The sequence below is a fragment of the Macaca nemestrina genome, chromosome 20 (genome assembly GCF_043159975.1).
Source record: "Macaca nemestrina isolate mMacNem1 chromosome 20, mMacNem.hap1, whole genome shotgun sequence".
Classification (NCBI taxonomy): domain Eukaryota; kingdom Metazoa; phylum Chordata; class Mammalia; order Primates; family Cercopithecidae; genus Macaca; species Macaca nemestrina.
This window is the reverse complement of record NC_092144.1, coordinates 55,514,965-55,536,940: the sequence shown is the minus strand read 5'-3', so window position 1 is coordinate 55,536,940 and position 21,976 is coordinate 55,514,965. Positions and strand designations below refer to the sequence as shown.

Here is a 21,976-nt window from a genome sequence, read left to right as displayed (position 1 = left end):
CTGTGCACTATACAATCCTAGCATTATTTTACTAACTCTCCTCTCCTATTACCCCTCCTTCAAACTGTCCCTTCTTCAAACTCTACCCCCTCCAAACCATCTCCTATCACAACTCTCCTCTCTCCAAACGCAGCAACTGAATAGACGCACAGAAATTTTTGGGTGACTTCCTTGCTATTTCCCAAAACCCCAGGAACCAAATCAACTTGGCAAACACTTTGCTATCTGAACTCCCATCATCTAAAATCAGGAAAGGGAAAGATGTAAAGATCAAGGATACCTGTATTCACTATGATAATTTGAGCAGTGGGGGTCCCACTGTCCCAGGACCCTCCTCCAGCCCCTCGGACCCTCCTAGTCGACAACAGGGGCCAGACCTCCATCTTCTGAGTTCAATTCTCCTGCCTCACCCTCCCGAGTAGCTGGGATTACAAGTGTGTGCCACCATGCCTGGCTAATTTTTTTTTTTTTTTGAGACAGAGTCTTAACTCTGTCACCTAGGCTGAAGGGCCATGGGGCGATCTTGGCTACTGCAACCTCCGCCTCCAGGGTTCAAATGATTCTCCTGCCTCAGCCTCCTGAGTAGCTGGGACTATAGGCATGCAGCACCACGCCTGGGTAATTTTTGTATTTTCAGTAGAGATGGGGTCTCACCATGTTGGCCAGGCTCGTCTCAAACTCCTGACCTCAGGTGATCCACCCGCCTTGGCCTCCCAAAGTGCTGGGATTCCAGGCGTGAGCCACTGCGCCAAGCCCAGACCTCCAATTTCTATCCTTCCAGGGACTTCAGGCCCAGCTTGGATCTCAGAGAAGAATCCTGATTGTGGCAGAGGCTGTTACTTCTCCCTTAGAATCCATCCTCCCTGTTTTGCTCTTGGTACCCCTAAGGGTATGAGCACTGCACACGGCCACCCAGCCAGAGTCTACATTTCCCAGACTCCCTTGCAGTTAGGGATGGAGTCATGTGACCATGCTCCAGCCAATGGGATATAAGCAGAAGTGCTCTGTACGATCTCCGGGTCACGCCTTTAAAAAGCATTGCTGCTTGTCCCCTGCTCTTTCCCCACTTCTTGCTGATTAGGAAATGATGGCAGCTGGTGCAGTGGCCTCAGTCCCAGAGCTGGAAACTCATGTTGGGGCTGGAAGAACTTACCTGGGTCCTTGGAGGACCCTCTGGACTAAGCCTCCTTTTTATTTAAATTACTTTACCCTGGGATCTCTTTGTTTTTGTTACAGCAGCTGAGTCTATAATTTTTATTTTTTGTGTTTTTAAATTTTAAATTTTTAATTTTTTTTTTTTGTCTGAGTCTGTAATTTAACTGTTCTACTGTCTCTTGAGCAGAACTGGAAGGCCATATATTATGGTGATTACAAATAGATTCTGGAGGCCGGGCGCGGTGGCTCAAGCCTGTAATCCCAGCACTTTGGGAGGCCGAGACGGGAGGATCACGAGGTCAGGAGATCGAGACCATCCTGGCTGACATGGTGAAACCCCGTCTCTACTTTAAAAATACAAAAAACTAGCCGGGCGAGGTGGCGGGCGCCTATAGTCCCAGCTACTCGGGAGGCTGAGGCAGGAGAATGGCGTGAACCCGGGAGGCGGAGCTTGCAGTGAGCCCACTGCACTCCAGCCTGGGCAGCAGAGCGAGACTCTGTCTCAACAAAAAAAAAAAAAAAAAAAGAAACCAAATAGATTCTGGAGTCAGTCTGGAATCTGCTTCTTGACTTACCAGCTGTGTGGCCTTGGACAAGTTACTTAACCTCCCTATGCCTTATGTCCTCAGCTGTAAAATGGAGATATTAGGATCTACCTCACAGAGTTGTTAGGGGCATTGAGCCAGGCGATAGACATAGAAGCCCGGCATGTGGCTGCTGCTTCAGAATGTTCACTACTATTATTTTTATTTGATAACCACCAAGAAAAAGCACTCTCAGTCACTGAATGAAGGCCTCCTAAGCATCAGACCCAGTGCCAGGTACAGGACACACCTGATCTCTACTGGATCTCTATAATGGGGCCTGGAAGTAGACAGCATCAGCCCATTTTTTTTTTTTTTTGAGATGGAGTCTTGCTCTGTCGCCCAGACTGGAGTCCTGTGGCGCCATTTAGGCTCACTGCAAGCTCCACCTCCCAGGTTCACGCCATTCTCTTGCCTCAGCCTCCTGAGTAGCTGGGACTACAGGCACCCACCACCACGTCTGGCTAATTTTTTGTATTTTTAGTAGAGACGGGGTTTCACCATGTTAGCCAGGATGGTCTCGATCTCCTGACCTCGTGATCTGCCTGTCTCGGCCTCCAAAAGTGTTGGGATTACAGGTGTAAAAAGACCGCACCTGACCTTTTTTTTTTTTTTGAGACAGAGTCTCGCTGTGTGGCCCAGGCTGGAGTGCCGTGGCGTAATCCCAGCTCACTGCAACCTCTGCCTCCTGGGTTCAAGCGATTCTCCTGCCTTATTCAGCCTTCTGAGTAGCTGGGATTACATGCGCATGATACCATTCCTGGCTAATTTTTGTATTTTTAGTAGAGACAGGGTTTCACCATGTTGGCCAGGTTGGTCTCGAACTCCTGACTTCAGGTGATCTGCCCACCTCGGCCTCCCAAAGTGCTGGGATTACAGGCGTAAGCCACCGTGCCCAGACAGCATCAAGCCCATTTTATGGAGGAGGAAACAGAGGCTCAGAGATTTACCCAGTCATTCAGCTAGCAGTGCGAGCACAGAGGTAAGATTCGAACTCAGAACTGAGTATTCACAGAATCGTGACTGTTAACTACCTCATTCCCCTGCCCACACCCAGTGGGAAGATCTGCATCCACTAATCAGGTGCATCCCAGAGTGTGCCCTGGTGTTGGCCATCAACCTGCCCTACTGTCCCGGTGGGTGGCAGTGTCCTCGTTGTGGAGCCGGCCCCACTCTCACTGGCCTTGACCTGTGATGTGAACCAATCCCTTCCCTCTCTCTGCTCCAGCCAGTCTGAACTGGTTTCTCTCCCTTGCCAGCTGGAAGAGACCTCACAGACTCAGGCCAACAAGCTGGAAAACCAGCCAACCAGATGATGCCGAAGCTGTGACATTCTGGGGCTTCTCTCGCCTTCTAAAAATGGATCATTCAAAAAATCAATTCAGGTTCCCAAGGCTTGTAGGCGGAGAACAGGGCCAACTGCTTTCCTGGTGCTGAAGACTAATTAATTAAGTGGGGAGGATTTTCAGGGGGGTACATGGCAAGGGCACATGGCCAAGGGCAGGGCAGATATACTCCCTCTCTGGGCCCCGGTCCCCATGGCACCAGCCTCCAACGCCTACCATCTCAGATCCAGGGAGGTCCTATTTACCTACCCCCTACTTCCCACCCCTCACCCTGTTGCTGCCCCCTCCATACCTGTTTTCTTTCCCATTTGGCAACAGTGACGGGCGCTCAGCCCCCGGGCGTTCTGTGCAAACGTAGGTGTTTCTGCGGGTCATCATGCTGGGAGGGAGGTTGTTCTGCAGGAGACACGGCCAGGAAGGGAGTGAGGGGGTGAAGACACGCCCCTGAGCTCCACCCTCTTCCCTTGTCTGCCCTCCCCATCGACGAATGAGTCAGGGGCTCGTGTGGGAAGCCAGGGTGAGTAGGAGATGGTCAAAGGTCTCAAAGACGTGAAAGGCTCATGAGAATCCCAACCACCTAGGCTGAGTCAAGGGAGACCCCTGGAGCCCGGAGAAGAGGGCGACACTGAGGGAAAACGAGGCAGGGAAGGTTTCCAGGGGGCATCCTTGTCCATCGCTCTTCTCCCAGCAATGCCCACCTTCTCAAGGTCCGGCCCAGCCACACCAAACGTTTGCTAACGTACTTATTCATGCCACATTCTGTCACTCTGCCTAGCCTTTGCACTGGCTGTCTCACCTGTTAGAACATTCCTCCTACCTTTTCCCCTGACTCACTCCTACATATCTTTCAGGTGTCAGTTCATAATCTACCACCACCCCCGGCCCCAGGCTGAGTCACGTGCCTCCTTTGGGTTCCCACAGGTCCCTGGGCTCCCCACTGCAGCTTCAATCACTGCGCTATCAATGTCTGTTCTCATATATGTCCCCATCCCATACTGGGCTGTGAGCTCTGGGAACATAGGGAATATCAGGATTACGCTGCCTCATAAACATGTTAGGCAGAGAGCTTGGCCGGGCGCGGTGGCTCAAGCCTGTAATCCCAGCACTTTGGGAGGCCGAGGCGGGTGGATCACGAGGTCAGGAGATCAAGACTATCCTGGCTAACATGGTGAAACCCCGTCTCTACTAAAAATACAAAAAACTAGGCCAGGCGTGGTGGCGGGCGCCTGTAGTCTCAGCTACTTGGGAGGCTGAGGCGGGAGAATGGTGTGAACCCGGGAGGCGGAGCTTGCAGTGAGCCGAGATCACGCCACTGCACTCCAGCCTGGGAGACACAGCGAGACTCCATCTCAAAAAAAAAAAAAAAAAGGCAGAGAGCTCTCTTTTTCTATTCTCTGGAAGTTTGTGTAAGGTTAGTGTTATTTCTTAAGTGTTTGGAAGAATTCCACTGGTGGGAGTCATCACAGCTGGAAATTTTCTTTATGGGGAAGGTTTTCAGTTACGAATTCAATTTCTTTAACAAGAATAAAAGACTGTTCAGGTTTTCTATTTCTTCCTGTGTCAGTTTTGATACAGTGTGTTTTTAAAGTAATGTGTCCATTTCATCTAAGCTGTTACATTTATTGGCATAAAGTAGTTCCTAATATCATCTTACTATCTGTCAATGTTAGAACAAAGTTCCCCTTTTCATTTTGGATACTGGTAATTCATGTTTGCTGTCTTTTTTCCTTAATTGATTTTTACCAGGGATCCATTGGATTTTATTTATTTATTTATTTAGGACAGAGTTTCACTGTTTTTGCCCAGGCTGGAGTGCAATGGCATGATCTCGGCTCACTGCAACATCCACCTCCCAGGTTCAAGTGATTCTTCTGCCTTAGCCTCCCAAGTAGCTGGGATTACAGGCGTGCGCCACCACGACCAGCTAATTTTTTGTATTTTTGGAAGACACAGGGTTTCACCATGCTGGCCAGGCTGGTCTCAAACTCCTGACCTCAAGTAATCCACCCGCCTCAGCCTCTCAAAGTGCTGGGATTACAGGTATGAGCCACTGCGCCCAGACTGATTTTATTAATCTTTTCAAAAAACCAACTTTAGGTTTTGTTGCTTTATTGTACCTCTTCCTTCTCCTTCACTGATTTATTCTCTTTAATGCCTCCTCCCTTCTTTTTTTGAGATGGGGTCTTGTTCTGATGCCTAGGCTGGAGTGCAGTGGTATGATCATGGCTCACTGCAGCCTCCCAAGTAGCTAGAACCTCAGGCATGTGTCACAACACTTAGCTAATTTTTATTTTTGGCAGAGACAGGGTCTGTGTTGCCCAGGCTGGTCTTCAACTCCTGGGTTCAAGCAATCCTCCTGCCTCAGCCTCCCGAAGTGCTGGGATTATAGGCGTGAGCCACCACTTCTGGTCCCTTCTACTTTCTTTGAGGTTTATTTTCTTTTCTTTTTTTTTTTTTTTTTTTACCTTCTTAAGGTGTGGGTTTCATTTAGCAATAACAATAGCTCTCATTCACTGAGTGCTTACTGTGCCAGTATGTGAAGTACCTCATGTTTGAGATCTTACAAGATCCTCACAATGACCCAGGTTCTCTAATGAGCCCATTTCACAGAGTGAGATACTAAAGCTCAGAGAGATGAAGTTATTTGCCCAAGGTCACACGGCTCATTAATGTAATTCAAACTCTACGTGGCTTCAGAATCTTGGCCACTTTCTCAAACTGCCTCCACCCTTTTTCTCTTTTTTAAGAGAGAGGATCTCACCATGTTGCCCAGGCTGGTCTCAAATTCCTGGCCTCAAGCAATCCTCCCACTTCAGCCTCCCAATAGCTGGGACTACATGTGTGTGCCACCATGTCCAGCTGCCTCCACTCTCCTGTTCCTATATTGAGGATATTTTCATACTATGCTGTTCTTGGGAACTCAGATGCAGGAAAGGCAAGTACTACATTTCCCAGAGTCCTTTGCAGCTCAGGTTCTGCATACAAGTTGGGTTCCGCCAATCTTTGCATTCACGAAGATTTGGAAGGTGTAAATGGGGCAGCAGCTGCTGTCCTGCCTACTTTGACTTCAGCTCACACAGGCAAGGCTATGAGATGAAGGTCTTTGCTTCAGCAGGGCCCCATTGCCAGTTGTTCAGCCCTCTAGGCATCAATAAGCTCTTTTGACTGATGGAGGATGAGGTTTTTGAGTCTTGGGTTACAGCCATGTCAATGTGCCTTTTTTTTTTTTTTTTGAGACGGAGTCTCGCTCTGTCCCCCGGCTGGAGTGCAGTGGCACGATCTCGGCTCACTGCAGGCTTGGCCTCCTGGGATCACGCCATTCTCCTGCCTTAGCCTCCTGAGTAGCTGGGACTACAGGCGCCCGCCACTGCGCCAGGCTAATTATTTGTATTTTTAGTAGAGACGGGGTTTCACCGTGGTCTTGATTGATCTCCTGACCTTGTGATCTGCCTGCCTCGGCCTCCCAAAGTGCTGGGATTACCGCGCCCAGCCTTTTTTTTTTTTTTTTTTTTTGAGACGGAGTCTTACTCTGTCACCCAGGCTGGAGTGCAGTGGCCGGATCTCAGCTCACTGCAAGCTCTGCCTCCCGGGTTCACGCCATTCTCCTGCCTCAGCCTCCCGAGTAGCTGGGACTACAGGCGCCCGCCGCCTCGCCCGGCTAGTTTTTTGTATTTTTTAGTAGAGACGGGGTTTCACCGTGTTAGCCAGGATGGTGTCGATCTCCTGACCTCGTGATCCGCCCGTCTCGGCCTCCCAAAGTGCTGGGATTACAGGCTTGAGCCACCGCGCCCGGCCCCTTTTTTTTTTTTTTTTAAGACAGAGTCTCGCCCTGTCACCCAGGTTGAAGTGTAGTGGCGCAATCTCAGCTCACTGTAACCTCCGCCTCCTAGGTTCAGGCAATTCTCCTGCCTCAGCCTCCCAAGTAGCTGAGATTACAGGTGTGCACCACGCCAGGCTAATTTTTGTATTTTTAGTACAGACGGGATTTTTGCCATGTTGGCCGGGCTGGTCTTGAACTCCTGACCTCAAGTGATCCACTGCCTCAGCCCCCAAAGTGTTGGGCTTACAGGCATAAGCCACCATGCCCGGCCTAACAGTGCACTCTTGAATTTACCAGTGCTGGGGCAGCCTCAGAAGCAGCAGCTCCCTTGGTGGGTCAGTTCTGCGGTGTGGTTGGGACTGTTGTTCCTGCAAATCCCGCCCACTGTCCGCCCCGCCCACTGTCCGCTCCTCCAGTCCTTCCTACAATTTTTTCTTTTTTCTTTAACCACACTCCCACCTCATCCTCTCCTTCTCTGGCCCTGCGGCTCCCACCCATTCTCTGGGCTGTGGATCACTCTCTGACACATGGGCCTCAGAGGCTGCCAAGTGGAGCTCCAGGTCTCGGGGCTGGGGAGGAGCCAAGGGGCGTGAATTTGTACTGATCCGGAATACTCAGGACACACAGGCATCCCCGCCTCCCTCCTGTACCACCTGCCTGAAGTCGAGTTGATGCCCTCAAGATCTGTTTCCCTAAGGCCCTTCTGGTATAAGGTGGCCAGTGAGCTGTCCTCAGGGTCACCCTCTCCTGCCCCATCCCCACAGGGTCCCCTCACAACATTCCACTCCCCTCCCTGTACTGACCCCGGGCTCTGCACAGCCCTGGAGTTCAGGGCCCTCAACACGGACTAGCAGTCCTCACAGGTGGCGGCAGGGTCACAGCTGGTCAAACCAAACACAGCCGGTCACTGCCAGTCACTGCTGGCTACCGCTGGTCATGGCCTGACACTGCTGGTCAAAGCCTATCACAGCAAGTTAAGGCTGGTCATAGTCAGACACCAACAGTCAGGGACAGTTAAAGCTGGTCATGAGTGGCAATGGCCAGACACCACTGGTCACAGCCAGATACCATTGGCCAAGGGTGGTCACGGCCAGTCAAGGCTGGTCAAAGCCGGTCACAGCCAGTTGCTGCTGGTTAATACTGGTCATGGCTGGACACTGCCAGTAAAGGCTGGTTAAAGCCGGCCACAGCTGGCTGCCACTGGTAACAGGCGGACACTTGCAGTAAAAGCTTCAGTAGGGCCCTGGCAGGCATTGCCAGTGAAGGCCAGTCACAATCGGTCAGCCAGTCAAGGCTGGTAAACGCTGGTAACAGCCAGACACCACCAGCCACCACGGCTGGGTTCCTCCTGATGGTCAGGACCTCCGCAGAAACACCCCTACCCCGCAAACAGCCGTGCAGTGAGACCTTGGTTTGCCTTGGGTGTTTAGAACCAAAATAAAATGGAAGTACCCAGGGGCACCAAGAGCACTAAGAAGAAATTAAAAAGATGAATGTTCTCAAGTATGTACAAGAAAAATTAGTATTTAAAAACTTATTTTTTTGTTTGTTTGTTTGAGACAAGGTTTCCCTCTGTCGCCCAGGCTGGAGTGCAGTGGCGCAATTTTGGCTCACTGCAACCTTCGCCTCCTGGACACAAGTGATCCTCCTGCCTCAGCCTCCCATGTAGCTGGGACTACCGGCACGTGCCACCACCACACCGGACTAATTTTTGTATTTTTTGTAGAGAAGAGGTGTCACCATTTTGCACAGGTTGGTCTCGAACTCCTGAGCTCAAGTAATCCACCCACCTCAGCCTCTCAAAGTGCTGGGATTACAGGCATGAGCCACCACACCCGGTCAACTTATTTGTTAAAGAGCAAAATCTTATGGTAAAAATAAGATAACTATAAGTATTTTGTGTCTGTGTGGGTGGTAACCCATGCTTTTTTTTTTTTTTTTTTTTGAAAGAGTCTCACTCTGTCGCCAGGCTGGAGTGTAATGGAGTGATCTCGGCTCACTGTAAGCTCTGCCTCCCGGGTTCATATCATTCTCCTGCCTCAGCCTCCCGAGTAGCTGGGACTACAGGTGCCCGCCACCACGCCAGGCTAATTTTTTTTGTATTTTTAGTAGAGACGGGGTTTCACCGTGTTAGCCAGGATGGTCTCCATCTCCTGACCTCATGATCTGCCCACCTCGGCCTCCCAAAGTGCTGGGATTACAGGTGTAAGCCACCACGCCCAGCTGACCATGCTTTTTTTTTTTTTTTTTTGAGACGGAGTCTCGCTCTGTCGCCCAGGCTGGAGTGCAGTGGCCGGATCTCAGCTCACTGCAAGCTCCGCCTCCCAGATGTACACCATTCTCCTGCCTCAGCCTCCCGAGTAGCTGGGACTACAGGCGCCCGCCACCTCGCCCGACCATGATTTTAAAAGTTTAGGCCCACAACTGGCTCAGACACATACCTGTGTGCACCCCGGTCAAGGCTGGGACTTGGCTGGTAGTAACCTGCCATGACCAGCCTCGAAACACCAAGGGCACAGCCACGTGGGGCGGCTCCTGAACATGTGCAGAGCAGAGGAGCAGGGAGTGGGACAGAATGTAATGTAGATGCCGGAAGAGCTGAGGAGCTGGGGAAGCTGCTGCTGCTTCCTACGACATTTTTTTTTTTCTTGAGACAGAGTCTCACTCTGTCACCCAGACTGGAGTGCAGTGGTGTGATCTTGGCTCACTGCAACTTCCGCCTCTCGGGTTCAAGTGATTCTCCTGCCTCAACCTCCAGAGTAGCTGAGACTATAGGTGGATGCACCACATCCAGCTAATTTTCTGTATTTTTAGTAGTGATGGAGTTTCACTGTGTTAGCCAGGACGGTCTCGATCTCCTGACCTCATGATCCGCCCGCCTCGGCCTTCCAAAGTGCTGCGAGTACAGGCGTGAGCCACTGCATCCAGCCTTTTTTTTTTTTTTTTTTTAATGGAGTCTCACCTGTCACCCATTCTAGAGTGCAGTAGTACAGTCTTGGCTCACTGTAGCCTCCGCCCCCTGGATTCAAGCGATTCTCCTGCCTCAGCCTCCCGAGTAGTTGCGATTACAGGTGCCCGCCACCACGCCCGGCTAATTTTCATATTTTTAGTAGAGACGGGGTTTCGCCATATTGGCCAAGTGGATCTCAAATTCCTGACCTCAAGTGATCCGCCCACCTCTGCCTCCCAAAGTGCTGGGATTATAGGCGTGAGCCACTGCGCCTGGCCTGATTTTTTAAATTACTATTAATATTTTATTTATTGATTCATTAAGACAGGGTTTTGCTCTGTCACCCAGGATGGAGTGCAGTGGCAGGATCACAGCTCCCTGTAGCCTCAGCCTCCCTGTAGCCTCAACCTCCCGGGCTCAAGTGATTCTCCCACCCCGGTCTTTTGAGTAGCTGGGACCACAGGCACATAACACAATGCCTGGCTAATTTTTTTGATTTTTAGTAGAGATGGAGTGTTGCTATGTTTCTTAAACTCCTGGCCTCAAGTGATCCTCCTGCCTCGGCTTCCCAAAATGCCAGGATTACAAGCATGAGTCACCATGCCTGGCCCTTCCCACATTTTTAAAAGCACTTAATTTCCTGTATTAAATCCTTTCTGCCAAGAGTATGTTCTTCGCTTCTTTGACACAGAACGTTATACACGAACATCAAGTGTTTGTGTATAAATTGAGCTCAGGCAAACAGAGGCTCTCGATAAATGTTTGTTGTTTGTTGAATGAATGAATGGGTATAAGAAGGAATTGGTAAGAAGGAGTTCTGCCTGGGGAATGAGATGAAGGCAGGGCCTGAGGAATGTGGCTCGGGTGGTGTCCGCAGGCTGGCCACAGGTGGCGGCGCCCCCAGCCCTGCCCCCCAGCCCTGGTCACTCACGGGGGTGCTTGTGCTGTCCTTCCGCCGCTCTGGGATCTCTGCCTTGTTGGGGTTGTGGGCGCTGCTGACCATGGGGCTGGAGGGGGGCAGCCCTCGACTCCCGCTCCCCGCGGCACTGCAGCTCGCCTTCCGGCCTGGCAGCCGCTCCTCCTTCAGCTCTGCTTCCCCCGTGCTCGTCGGGCTGCGTTTGGGGTGCAGGGGTGCAGGGGATGGGCCACCTGGGGGAGGGGGCACCGTTTAGAGCTGGCATCACCACGGAAACCCAGAACTGACTCTGGGGGATCGTTGGAACCTAAGAATTCCTCACGTGGGCTGCAATCTCTGTGTGGGCCATTCTGACAGTATCTGTCAAAATTACCTCAAGATTACCAACGCACATATACTGACCTAGAAACTCCAAATCAATGACATCATGCACATACAGGCCATTCATTGCACCTTCTCTTTTTTTCTTTTTTGAGACAAAGTCCAGCTCTGTCGCCGAGGCTGGAGTGCAGTGGCGCAACGTCTGCTCATCGCAACCTCCACCTCCCAGGCTCAAGCGATTCTCCTGCCTCAGTCTCCCAAGTAGCTGGAATCACAGGTGTGTGCCACCCCACCCGGCCTGCCATTAGACCCTTAGTGGGGGAATGACTACGTAAGTCAAGGTATTTCCACAGTGGAAAATTATGCAGCTATAAAAAAGAATAAGGAAGCATTTTATGCACCAATACAGAATGACCTTCATGATAGACTAGAAAGTAGAAAAGGCAAGACAAGAGATGAGTCAACAATGTGTTATCATTTGTCTACAAAAGCAAAAAAGTGTGTATCTATAATCTCTATCTACTTGCTTATATATGAATATCTCCAAAGGACTATAACTTGTTTCAAAAGGGGAGAATTTCCTTATTGTTTTTATATATCTTCAGTTTCCTTCTTTCTTTCTTTTTCTTTTTTTGAGACAGGATCTCGTTCTGTTGCCCAAGCTGAAGTACAGTGGCGTGACCTCAGCTTGCTGCAACCTCGGCCTCCTAGGCTCAAGCCATCCTCCCACTTCAGCCTCCCAAGTAGCTGGGACTATAGGCACACACTACCATGCCCAACTATTTTTTGTACTTTTTTTGTAGAGACAGGATTTCGCCATGTTGTCCAGGCTGGTCTTGAACTCCTGGACTCCAATGATCCTCCCAACTTGGCCTCCCAAAGTGCTGGGATTATAGGTGTGAGCCACCACGCCAGGCCTCATATCTATCTCTTTACATGTTTGTTTATGAATAAAATCTCTCCAAAAGAATTCATATAAAACCCATAACAGGGCCAGGCACAGTGGCTCATACCTGTAATCCCAGCACTTTGGGAGGCCGAGGTGGGCAGATCACGAGGTCAGGAGATTGACCATCCTGGCCAACATGGTGAAACCCCGTCTCTACTAAAAACACAAAAATTGGCCGGGTGCGGTGGCTCACGCCTGTAATCCCAGCACTTTGAGAGGCCGAGACGGGCAGATCACGAGGTCAGGAGATCGAGACCATCCTGGCCAACACCGTAAAACCCTGTCTCTACTAAAAATACAAAAAAAAATTAGCCGGGCGTGGTGGCGGGCGCCTGAGCAAGACTCTGTCTCAAAAAAAACCCCCAAAATTAGCTGGATGTGGTGGCACGCGCCTCTAATCCCAGCTACTCGGGAGGCTGAGGCAGGAGAATCACTTGAACCCGGGAGACGGAGGTTGCAGTGAGCCGAGATCACCCCACTGCACTCCAGCCTGGGTGACAGAGCGAGACCCTGTCAAAAAACAAAACAAAAACAAAAACAACAAAAAAAAAACTCTAACAGTCGCTGTATTTGAGAAACTGTGAGCCGGGGATATGTGCTGGATGAAGACTTTTTCACTGTCTATCCTTTCCAAACTAACACATTTTCAAGGATGTGATTGTATGTACAATTTCAAAAGCAACACAAAATAATTCTGGTCCCTTGAAACATCTTAGGAATCTACTGTTTTAGAACCCAAGGGTGCAAAGTGATCTCAAACTTGAGAGAGTCAGAACATCTGCATGTTAGATCCTTAGGAGCGATACATGCTCAAAAATCCCAGAGCCACAAGCTGAGAGCTCTACAATGACAATGACAGATACCTGGCAGCTGCCAGCAATCCCTCTCCTGAGAATCCCTAGAACTCAGGTCTCAGTGTGGGGAGTTCTGAAGGTTACCATGTTCTAACCATATGATACCGAACTCACAAGCTCCTTAGGAACTTTCTGGGCACACCCTGTCATTTCACAGGTGGGGAAGACAAGACACAGGGGCAGGGAATGGTTTGACCATCCAGCAATGGTGGAGGTAGGGCAGAAGCACCACTTCCCGTGTGGGGCTCATGCTGACACCTCTCTCCTCCCTTACTTCAGTGTGGAGGGGAGGCCAGAGCACAGGCTCTCAGCAGCCACTTTGTGCCATGTGTCTTCCTGTGCCCCTGTTACAGTGGATTAATCCCAACTGGACTCAGTATCAGAGCTCCATCCTGATCCTGATGAGTGGACCAAGGAGATTCTAGCTAACACTTGGGGTAGATTTTTTTTTTTTTCCTGAGATACAGTTTAGCTCTATCACCCAGGCTGGAGTGCAGTGGCATGATCTGGACTCACTGCAACCTCAGTCTCCCAGGCTCAAACCATCCTTCCACCTCAGCCTCTCAAGTAGCTGGGATTACAGGTGCACACCACCATGCCCAGCTAATTGTTTTGTTTTGTTTTTGAGATGGAGTCTCTCTGTTGTCGCCCGGGCTGAAGTGCAATGGCACGATCTCGGCTCACTGCAACCTCCACCTCCCAGGTTCTAGCAATTCTCCTGCCTCAGCCTCCCAAGTAGCTGAGATTACAGGCACCCACCACCACGCCTGGCTAATTTTGATACTTTTAGAAGAGACAGGGTTTCACCATGTTGGCCAGGCTGGTCTCAAACTGCTGACCTCAGGTGATCCACCCAGGTCAGCCTCCCAAAGTGCTGGGATTACAGGCATGAGCCACTGCGCCCGGCCTAATTTTTGTATTTTTTTGTAGAGATGAGGTTTCGTCATGTTGCCCAGGCTGGTCTCGAACTTGTGAGCTCAAGTGATCCACCAACTTCAGCCTCCCAAAGTGCTGGGATTACAGGTGTGAGCCACTGCACTCAGCCCTGGGCTGGATTCTAAAACTGAGATGTAAGAAATCTAGGAGCGGCCGGGCACAGTGGCTCACGCCTGTATTCCCAGCACTTTGGGAAGCTGAGGCGGGCAGACCACCTCAGGTCAGGAGTTCAAGACCAGCCAGGCCAACATGGTGACACCGTCTCTACTAAAAATACAAAATTAGCTGGGCGAGGTGGCCTGCGCTTGTAATCCCAGCTACTCAGGAGCCTGAAGCAGGAGAATCGTTTGAACCTGGGAGACTGAAGTTTCAGTGAGCCAACATTGTGCCATGGCACTCCAGCCTGGGCAACAGAGCGAGACTCTGTCTCAAAAAAACAAACAAACAAAAGAAATCTAGGAGCTGAGAGATCTAGAAAAAGATAAGGTGAAATATGTAAGGGACAGAAAAAAAAAGATCAGACAAGCAGACACCCCAGTGCCTGACCCAGAGTAAAAACTTCACCCCTGCAGACAAGCAGGGCTGTAAAAAGAACAGAGAGTTGGAAAACACTCTGGAAGTTCCTCAAACTATTAAACACAGGATTACCAGATGACTCAGCAATTCCGCTCTCAGATATGTACCCAAGAGAAATGACGGCAAAACACAGCCACATGAAAACATGGACACAAATGTTCACAGCGCGTCATTCACAAGAGCCAAAAAGTGGAGGCAATCCACATGCTCATGAATGAATAAACAAAATGTGGTCTATCTATGCAATGGAATATTACTTGGCAATGAAAAGGAATGAAGTGCTGATACCCATATCATGGATGAACTTTGAAAAATTTCTGCTAAATGAAAGAAGCCAGTTACTGAAGGCCACACATCGTATAATTCCATTTACCTGAAACATCTAGAATAGCCAGATTCATAGACACAGAAAGTAGATTAGTAGCTGACACCCGGGCTGGAGCGCAGTGGCCGGATCTCAGCTCACTGCAAGCTCCGCCTCCCGGGTTTACGCCATTCTCCTGCCTCAGCCTCCCGAGTAGCTGGGACTACAGGCGCCCGCCACCGCGCCCGGCTAGTTTTTTTTTTTGTATTTTTAGTAGAGACGGGGTTTCACCGTGTTAGCCAGGATGGTCTCGATCTCCTGACCTCGTGATCCGCCCGCCTCGGCCTCCCAAAGTGCTGGGATTACAGGCTTGAGCCACCGCGCCCGGCGAAGAAGTCTCACTCTTATCGCCCAGGCTAGAGTGTAGTGGCAGGATCTCGGCTCACTGTAACCACTGCCTCCTGGGTTCAAGCAATTCTCCTGCCTCAGCCTCCTGAGTATCTGGGATTACAGGTGCCTGCCACCACGCCTGGTTAATTTTTGTATTTCATTGTGGAGACAGGGTTTCACCATGTTGCCCAGTGGTCTTGAACTCCTGCGCTCAGGTGATCTGACTGCCTTAGCCTCCCAAAGTGCTAGGATTACAGGCATGAGCCACCGCGCCCAGCCTGAAAGGTGACTGCTAAAGGTTGTGAATTTTCTTTTTTGGGGTAATGAAAATGTTCTGAAATCACTCATCATTATAGATGTACAATTCTGTAAATATGTTAAAGCCATTGAATTGTGCACTTTTTAATTTACTTTTTGAGGTGAGGTCTCGCTCTGTCACCCAGGCTGGAGTGCAATGGCGCGATCACGGCTCACCATGACCTCGATCTCCTAGGTTCAAGTGGTCTTCCTACCTCAGCCTTCCAAGTAGCTGGGACCACAGGTGTACACTACCACACCTAATTTTTAATTTCTCGGGGGGCAAGGGGACAGAGTCTCGCTTTGTGGCCCAGGCTGGAGTGCAGTGGCATGATCTTGGCTCACTGCAACCTCCACCTGCCAGGTTCAAGCAATTCTCTGCCTCAGTCTCCCAACTAGCTGGGACTACAGGTGCCCACCACCATACCTGGCTTTTTTTGTATTTTTAGTAGAGATGGGGTTTCACCATCTTGGCCAGGCTGGTCTTGAACTCCTGACCTCGTGATCCGCCCACCTTGGCCTCCTAAAGTGCTGGGATTACAGGCATGAGCCACCGCGTCTGGCCAGTGTTTAATTTTTTGTAGAGACGGGGTCTTGCTTTGTTGCCTAGGCTGGTCTAGAACTCCTGGGCTCAAGCAATCCTCCTGCCTCAGCCTCCCAAAGTGCTGGGATTACAGGTGTGAGCCACTGTGCCCGGCCTGAATTGCGCACTTTAAATGGGTATGTTGTTTGGGATATGAATTTTAACCTTAATAAAGCCATTAAAAAAAATAGCAGAGAGGGTTAAAATTTGAGGAGTGTGGCCGGGCGCGGTGGCTCACGCCTGTAATCCCAGCACTTTGGGAGGCCGAGGCGGGCGGATCACAAGGTCAGGAGATCGAGACCACGGTGAAACCCCGTCTCTACTAAAAATACAAAAAATTAGCCGGGCGCGGTTGTGGGCGCCTGTAGTCCCAGCTACTCGGGAGGCTGAGGCAGGAGAATGGCGTGAACCCGGGAGGCGGAGCTTGCAGTGAGCCGAGATCGCACAACTGCACTCCAGCCTGGGCGACAGAGCCAGACTCCGTCTCAAAAAAAAAAAAAAAAAAAAAAAAAAAAAAAAAATTTGAGGAGTGTGTGGGTTAAAGGACCTCTTGGAAGTTTCTATATATAATGGGTGCTGATGGTGGGTGTATCCATTTTTTTTTCTTTTTTTAATTTTTTTGAGACGAGGTCTCTCTGTTGCCCAGGCTGGAGTGCGGTGGTGTGATCTCGGTTCACTGCAACCTCGGCCTCCCAGTTTCAAGCAATTCTCCTGCTTCAGCCTCCCGCGTAGCTGGGATTATAGGCACGCACCAACACGCCCAGCTAATTTTGTATTTTTAGTAGAGACAGGGTTTCACCATGTTGGCCAGGCCAGTCTCAAACTCCCAACCTCAGGTGATCCGCCCACCTTGGCCTCCCCAAGGAATTACAGACGTGAGCCACCGTGCCCGGCCCAGATTTAAACTCAGACTCTCTCTTAATTTTCTGCAGCAGATGAAATGTCTGTCAGCTGCAGAATGTGGGGTATAATCAGCTGTCTACCCAGCCCTCTTCCACTAGGAAGAGCCTCCTTCACTTCAGTGTGGAGGCAAAGCCAGAGGGCAGGCTCTCAGCAGCCACTTTGTACAATGTGTCCTCCTGTGCCCCAGTTACAGTGGATTAATTCAAACTGGACTCTGATATCAGAGCTTCATCCTGGACCAAAGAGATTCCAGCTGCCATTTGGTCTGGTCTCTCAAGGCAAGAAATCGGGGACAAGGTGCAGTGGCTTACACCTATAGTTCCAGCACTTTGGGAGGCTGAGGTGGGCAGATCATGAGGTCAGGAGTACAAGAGCAGCCTGGCCAATGTGGTGAAACCCTTCTCTACTAAAAATACAAAAATTAGCCAGGTGTGGTGGCAGGTGCCTGTAATCCCGTCTACTCAGGAGCCTGAGGCACAAGAATCGCTTGAACCGGGGAGGCAGAGGTTGCAGTGAGCCAAGATCACGACACCGCACTCCAGCCTGGGATACAGAGTGAGACTCTGTCTCAAAAAAAAAAAAAAAAAAAAAAAAAAGAAAAGAAAAAAAAAGGCTGGGCATGGTGACTCACACCTGTAATCCCAGCACTTTGGGAGGCTGAGGGTGCATCATGAGGTCAGGAGTTCAAGACCAGCCTGGCCAACATGGTGAAACCCCGTCTCTACACTGAAAACACAAAAATTGGCTGGGTACGATGGCAGGCACCTATAATCCCAGCTACTCCAAGAGGCTGAGGCAGGAGAATCGCTTGAACCCGGGCGGCAAAGGTTGCAGTGAGCCGAGATCACACCACTGCACTCCAGCCTGGGCGACAGAGTGAGACTCCATCTCAAAAAAAAAAAAAAAAAATCGGGCAGCTAGGAGATCAGGAAAAAAGATAGGATGAGATAAGTAAGAGACAAAGGAAAAACCACACAAGCAGAGAGGAAGCAGGACAGAGAGTGTCTGCTCTGGGTCTGGCTGCTTTTCCGGTTTTTTTTTTTTTTTTTTTTTTTTGAGACAGAGTCTTGCTCTGTCACCCAGGCTGGAGTGCAGTGGCCGGATCTCAGCTCACTGCAGCCTCCGCCTCCCGGGTTCACGCCATTCTCCTGCCTCAGCCTCCCGAGTAGCTGGGACTACAGGCGCCCGCCACCTCGCCCGGCTAGTTTTTTGTATTTTTTAGTAGAGACGGGGTTTCACCGTGTTAGCCAGGATGGTCTCGATCTCCTGACCTTGTGATCCGCCCGCCTCGGCCTCCCAAAGTGCTGGGATTACAGGCTTGAGCCACCGCGCCCGGCCTGCTTTTCCGGTTTTAATCCCTTCCTGAGCCTGGCTGTGCACTCCTGCCTCCAAGTTCCGTGCAATGCCCTGTGTCTTTGTAAGACGTTCTTCTCTCTCTGCAGTTAGCTCCAGTGGGCTTCTGTGGCTTGCCAATCAGAGAACCCTGATATAACTGTAAGTCTGGGCCTTGGGGAGGAGGAGGAGGGCGCGTGAGGGCGTGGGGTTGATACTCACAGAAATCGCTATGCCTGCGCTGACGGTGGTAGGTGGAAGAGGAACTCCGTTGCCCTTTGCTGTGGCTGGTGCCTTTGCTGGAACTTGTTCCATTGGTGGTGTCGCTGGGCGCCCGCACCCGTGCCAGGGCCAGCCCTGGGGCGCCCCGGTCCCCACCCTCCTGTGAGAGGATGACAGATGAGGCTCTTCTGCACCCCAAGTCCCTCCACCCAGGCATCATGCATTCCCAAGGGCCCCTGGCGCCCTCTGACCTCAGTCTTCCTGCCCAGCAGGAGGTAGGTGGCGGTCACTTCGTTGTACTTCTGGCTGGTCAAGGCCTCTTTGATTTCTTCCCGTGTGTAGCCCATACCCACCATCACCTCTGGGAAGCGGGGATGGAGAGAAGGTTCAGACTTCCGGCAACTTTAACTTCTACTCATTTCTCTCTCTTTTTTTTTTTTTGAGACAGGGTGTCACTCTGTCATCCAGGCTGGAGTGCAGTGGCACAATCACAGCTCACTGCAGCCTCGGCCTCCCCAGGCTCAGCTGATCCTCCCACCTCGGTTTTTGTATTTTTAGTAGAGACAGGGTTTTGCTATGTTATCCAGGGTGGTCTGAAATTCCCGGGCGCAAGCAATCCACCCACCTGGGCCTCCCAAAGTGCTGGGATTACAGGCATAAGCCACTGCACCTGACCCACTTCCACCCATCTCCGTATCATTCAGCGGTGTCTGCTCTTTGACCTGTCCAGTATCCATCCTCAAGGCCTTCCCAACAGCATGCTGATTTCCTCTGAACGAACATTCTTGGCCAGGCGCGGTGGCTCACGCCTGTAATCCCAGCACTTTGGGAGGCCGAGGCGGGCAGATCATGAGGTCAGGGGATCTGGACCATCCTGGCTAACACAGTGAAACCCCATCTCTACTAAAAATATGAAAAAATTAGCCAGGTGTGGTGGTGGGCGCCTGTAGTCCCGGCTACTCGGGAGGCTGAGGCGGGAGAATGGGGTGAAACCAGGAGGCAGAGCTTGCAGTGAGCCAAGATCCTGCCACTGCACTGTAGCCTGGGCGACAAAGTGAGACTCTGTCTCAAAAAAAAAAAAAAAAAAAAAGAAAGAAAGAAAGAACATTCTTTCCGCTCAGATGATGTGGATGGCCCCCCTGCTCCAACCCTAAGGCAGGCAGATAACCCAGGTCTGGCTAATTAGTGTGTTCTACACCCAAAGCCACACTGACTGGTTCATTGCAGGCATGCGACCCAGATCTGCTTGCCTCCTGGGGTGATAGCAGCCTGGGAAAAAGCTACCATAGAAAACATTCCCCAAAACTGTCTCTGAGCACCTGGATTCAACTGTGCCTGAAGGCTGCATACTCTATTCATTTTAGTTATGTGACAGAATAAATTATCACTATTAGGTTAAACCATACAAAATTGGTGGTACTGACAACTTTAAACCAATAAAATGGCAATTTCAAATGGTTCAACTTTTTGTTGTGTTCAACCTATTAATATAATTAGGTTGATGCAAAAGTAATTCTGGATTTTGCCATTTAATGGTAAATAGCGTAATTATTATTATTATTATTTTAGATGGAATTTTGCTTGTTGCCCAGGGTGGAGTGCAGCAGCGTGATCTCAGCTCACTGCAACCTCTGCCTCCCGGATTCAAGCAATTCTCATGCCTCAGCCTCCAGAGGAGCTGGGATTATGGGTGCCCGCTACCACACTCATCTAATTTTTGTATTCTTAGTAGAGACGAGGTTTCATCATGTTGGCCAGGCCAGTCTCGAACTCCTGACCTCAGGTGATCTGGCAACCTCAGCCTCCCAAAGTGCTGAGATTATAGGCGTGAGTCACTGCGCCTGGCCTTTTTTCCTTTTTTTGAGACAGGGTCTCACCCTGTTGCCTGGAGTACAGTGGCATGATCATAGCTCACTACAGCCTCAAATTGTTGGGCTCAAGGGATCCTCCTACCTCAGCTTCCTGAGTAGCTGAGACTACAAGTGCACACCACCACAACTGGCTTTTTATTTTTATTTTTTTGTACAGACAGGGTCTCCCTGTGTTGGCCAGGCTGGTCTCCAACTCCTGAGCTCAAGTGATTCTCCTACCTCGACCTCCCAAAGAGCTGGGATTACAGGCATGAGCCACCTCGCCTGGTCTCTTTTTATGTCTTTTTTTTTTTTTTTTTTTTTTTTGAGACGGAGTCTTGCTCTGTCGCCCAGGCTGGAGTGTAGTGGCCGGATCTCAGCTCACTGCAAGCTCTGCCTCCCAGGTTCACGCCATTCTCCTGCCTCAGCCTCCCGAGTAGCTGGGACTACAGGCACCCGCCACCTCGCCCGGCTAGTTTTTTGTATTTTTTAGTGGAGACGGGGTTTCACCGTGTTCGCCAGGATGGTCTCGATCTCCTGACCTCGTGATCCGCCCGTCTCGGCCTCCCAAAGTGCTGGGATTACAGGCTTGAGCCACCGCGCCCGGCCTTTATGTCTTAATATCAAAGTGAACATGGGCCAGGTGCAGTGGCTCACACCTGTGATCCCGGCAATTTGGGAGGCTGAGGTAGGCAGATCACCTGAAGTCAGGAGTTAGAGACTAGCATGGCCAACATGGCAAAACCCTGTCTCTACTAAAAATAACAAAAATTAGCTGGGCATGGTGGCAGGTGCCTGTGGACACAGCTACTTGGGAGGCTGAGGAACAAGAATCTCCTGATTCTGGGAGGTGGAGGTTGCAGTGAGCTGAGATTGAGCCACTGCACTCCATCCTGGGTGACAGGACGGCTCTCCCTGACCCTCACCGATTCTCTTGGTGTCCCCGAAGTCCTCCTCGGGCTCTGTGTATGGCTTCAATTCCTCACCCTCATAGCCGATGTTGATCCATTTGTCTTTCATGATTTGCTGCAGGCATCAGGAGCAGGGAAGGCGGAAGACAGGTGTCAGAAGGAATCATACAGCTTCCCACCTCCCAGAGGCCCCCAGGTGGGGCTACCTGCCCTGCCCCAAACCTCCGAGGCCTAACACCCAGTACTGTGGGCCTCCTAAGAGATAGCGCCTCCTGGGCCTCCCTCTCCCCCGCGTCCCCTGCCGGAGCCTCCTGATGCCACCCTCCCTCCTCCGCATCATCTGGGTCCCTGGCACCCTGTAATCATCCTAGGAGCTCATTAGCTAATTACTGGCAAGGCGGGGAGTGGGTGAGCCTGTCGGGGGGGTGGCGTCAGGACAGGCCCGGGAGCTTTTCCCTGGACGGCCTGTCTACCCCCACTCACCAGCGGCAGATCTTAGGTGGGCACGGGAGAGGAAAAGTGTGTCAAGAAGGCTTTTGTGGGTGGGGGCAGGCAGAGTTTAGGGGAGTCAGGAGACAAGAAGGGCCCCCGCTGGCTGTGAGGCTGGGCTCACCTCGAGAGTACAGCGTTTAGCTGGGTTCAGCACCAAAAATCTCCGCAGGATGCTCTCACAGTCTGTTGACATGTAGAAAGGGACCCGGTACTTCCCTCTGAGGACTCGCTCCCGCAGCTCCTGCAGGGAGGGGGTTACTGGAGGAGGGGGTCTGCCTCGCCCCC

At 50.9% G+C, this 21,976-nt stretch overlaps 1 protein-coding gene across 1 annotated transcript in view; it reads right to left on the bottom strand.

Moving 5' to 3' along the window:
- LOC105478541 (microtubule affinity regulating kinase 4) overlaps positions 1 to 21,976 on the bottom strand; it is a 54,476-nt gene that overhangs the window by 5,780 nt on the left and 26,720 nt on the right. The window contains 6 exon segments of the mRNA XM_011735944.3: positions 3,378 to 3,481; positions 10,787 to 11,004; positions 18,439 to 18,598; positions 18,690 to 18,799; positions 21,215 to 21,314; positions 21,813 to 21,932. Of these exon segments, the coding sequence (XP_011734246.2) occupies positions 3,378 to 3,481; positions 10,787 to 11,004; positions 18,439 to 18,598; positions 18,690 to 18,799; positions 21,215 to 21,314; positions 21,813 to 21,932 (812 nt within the window).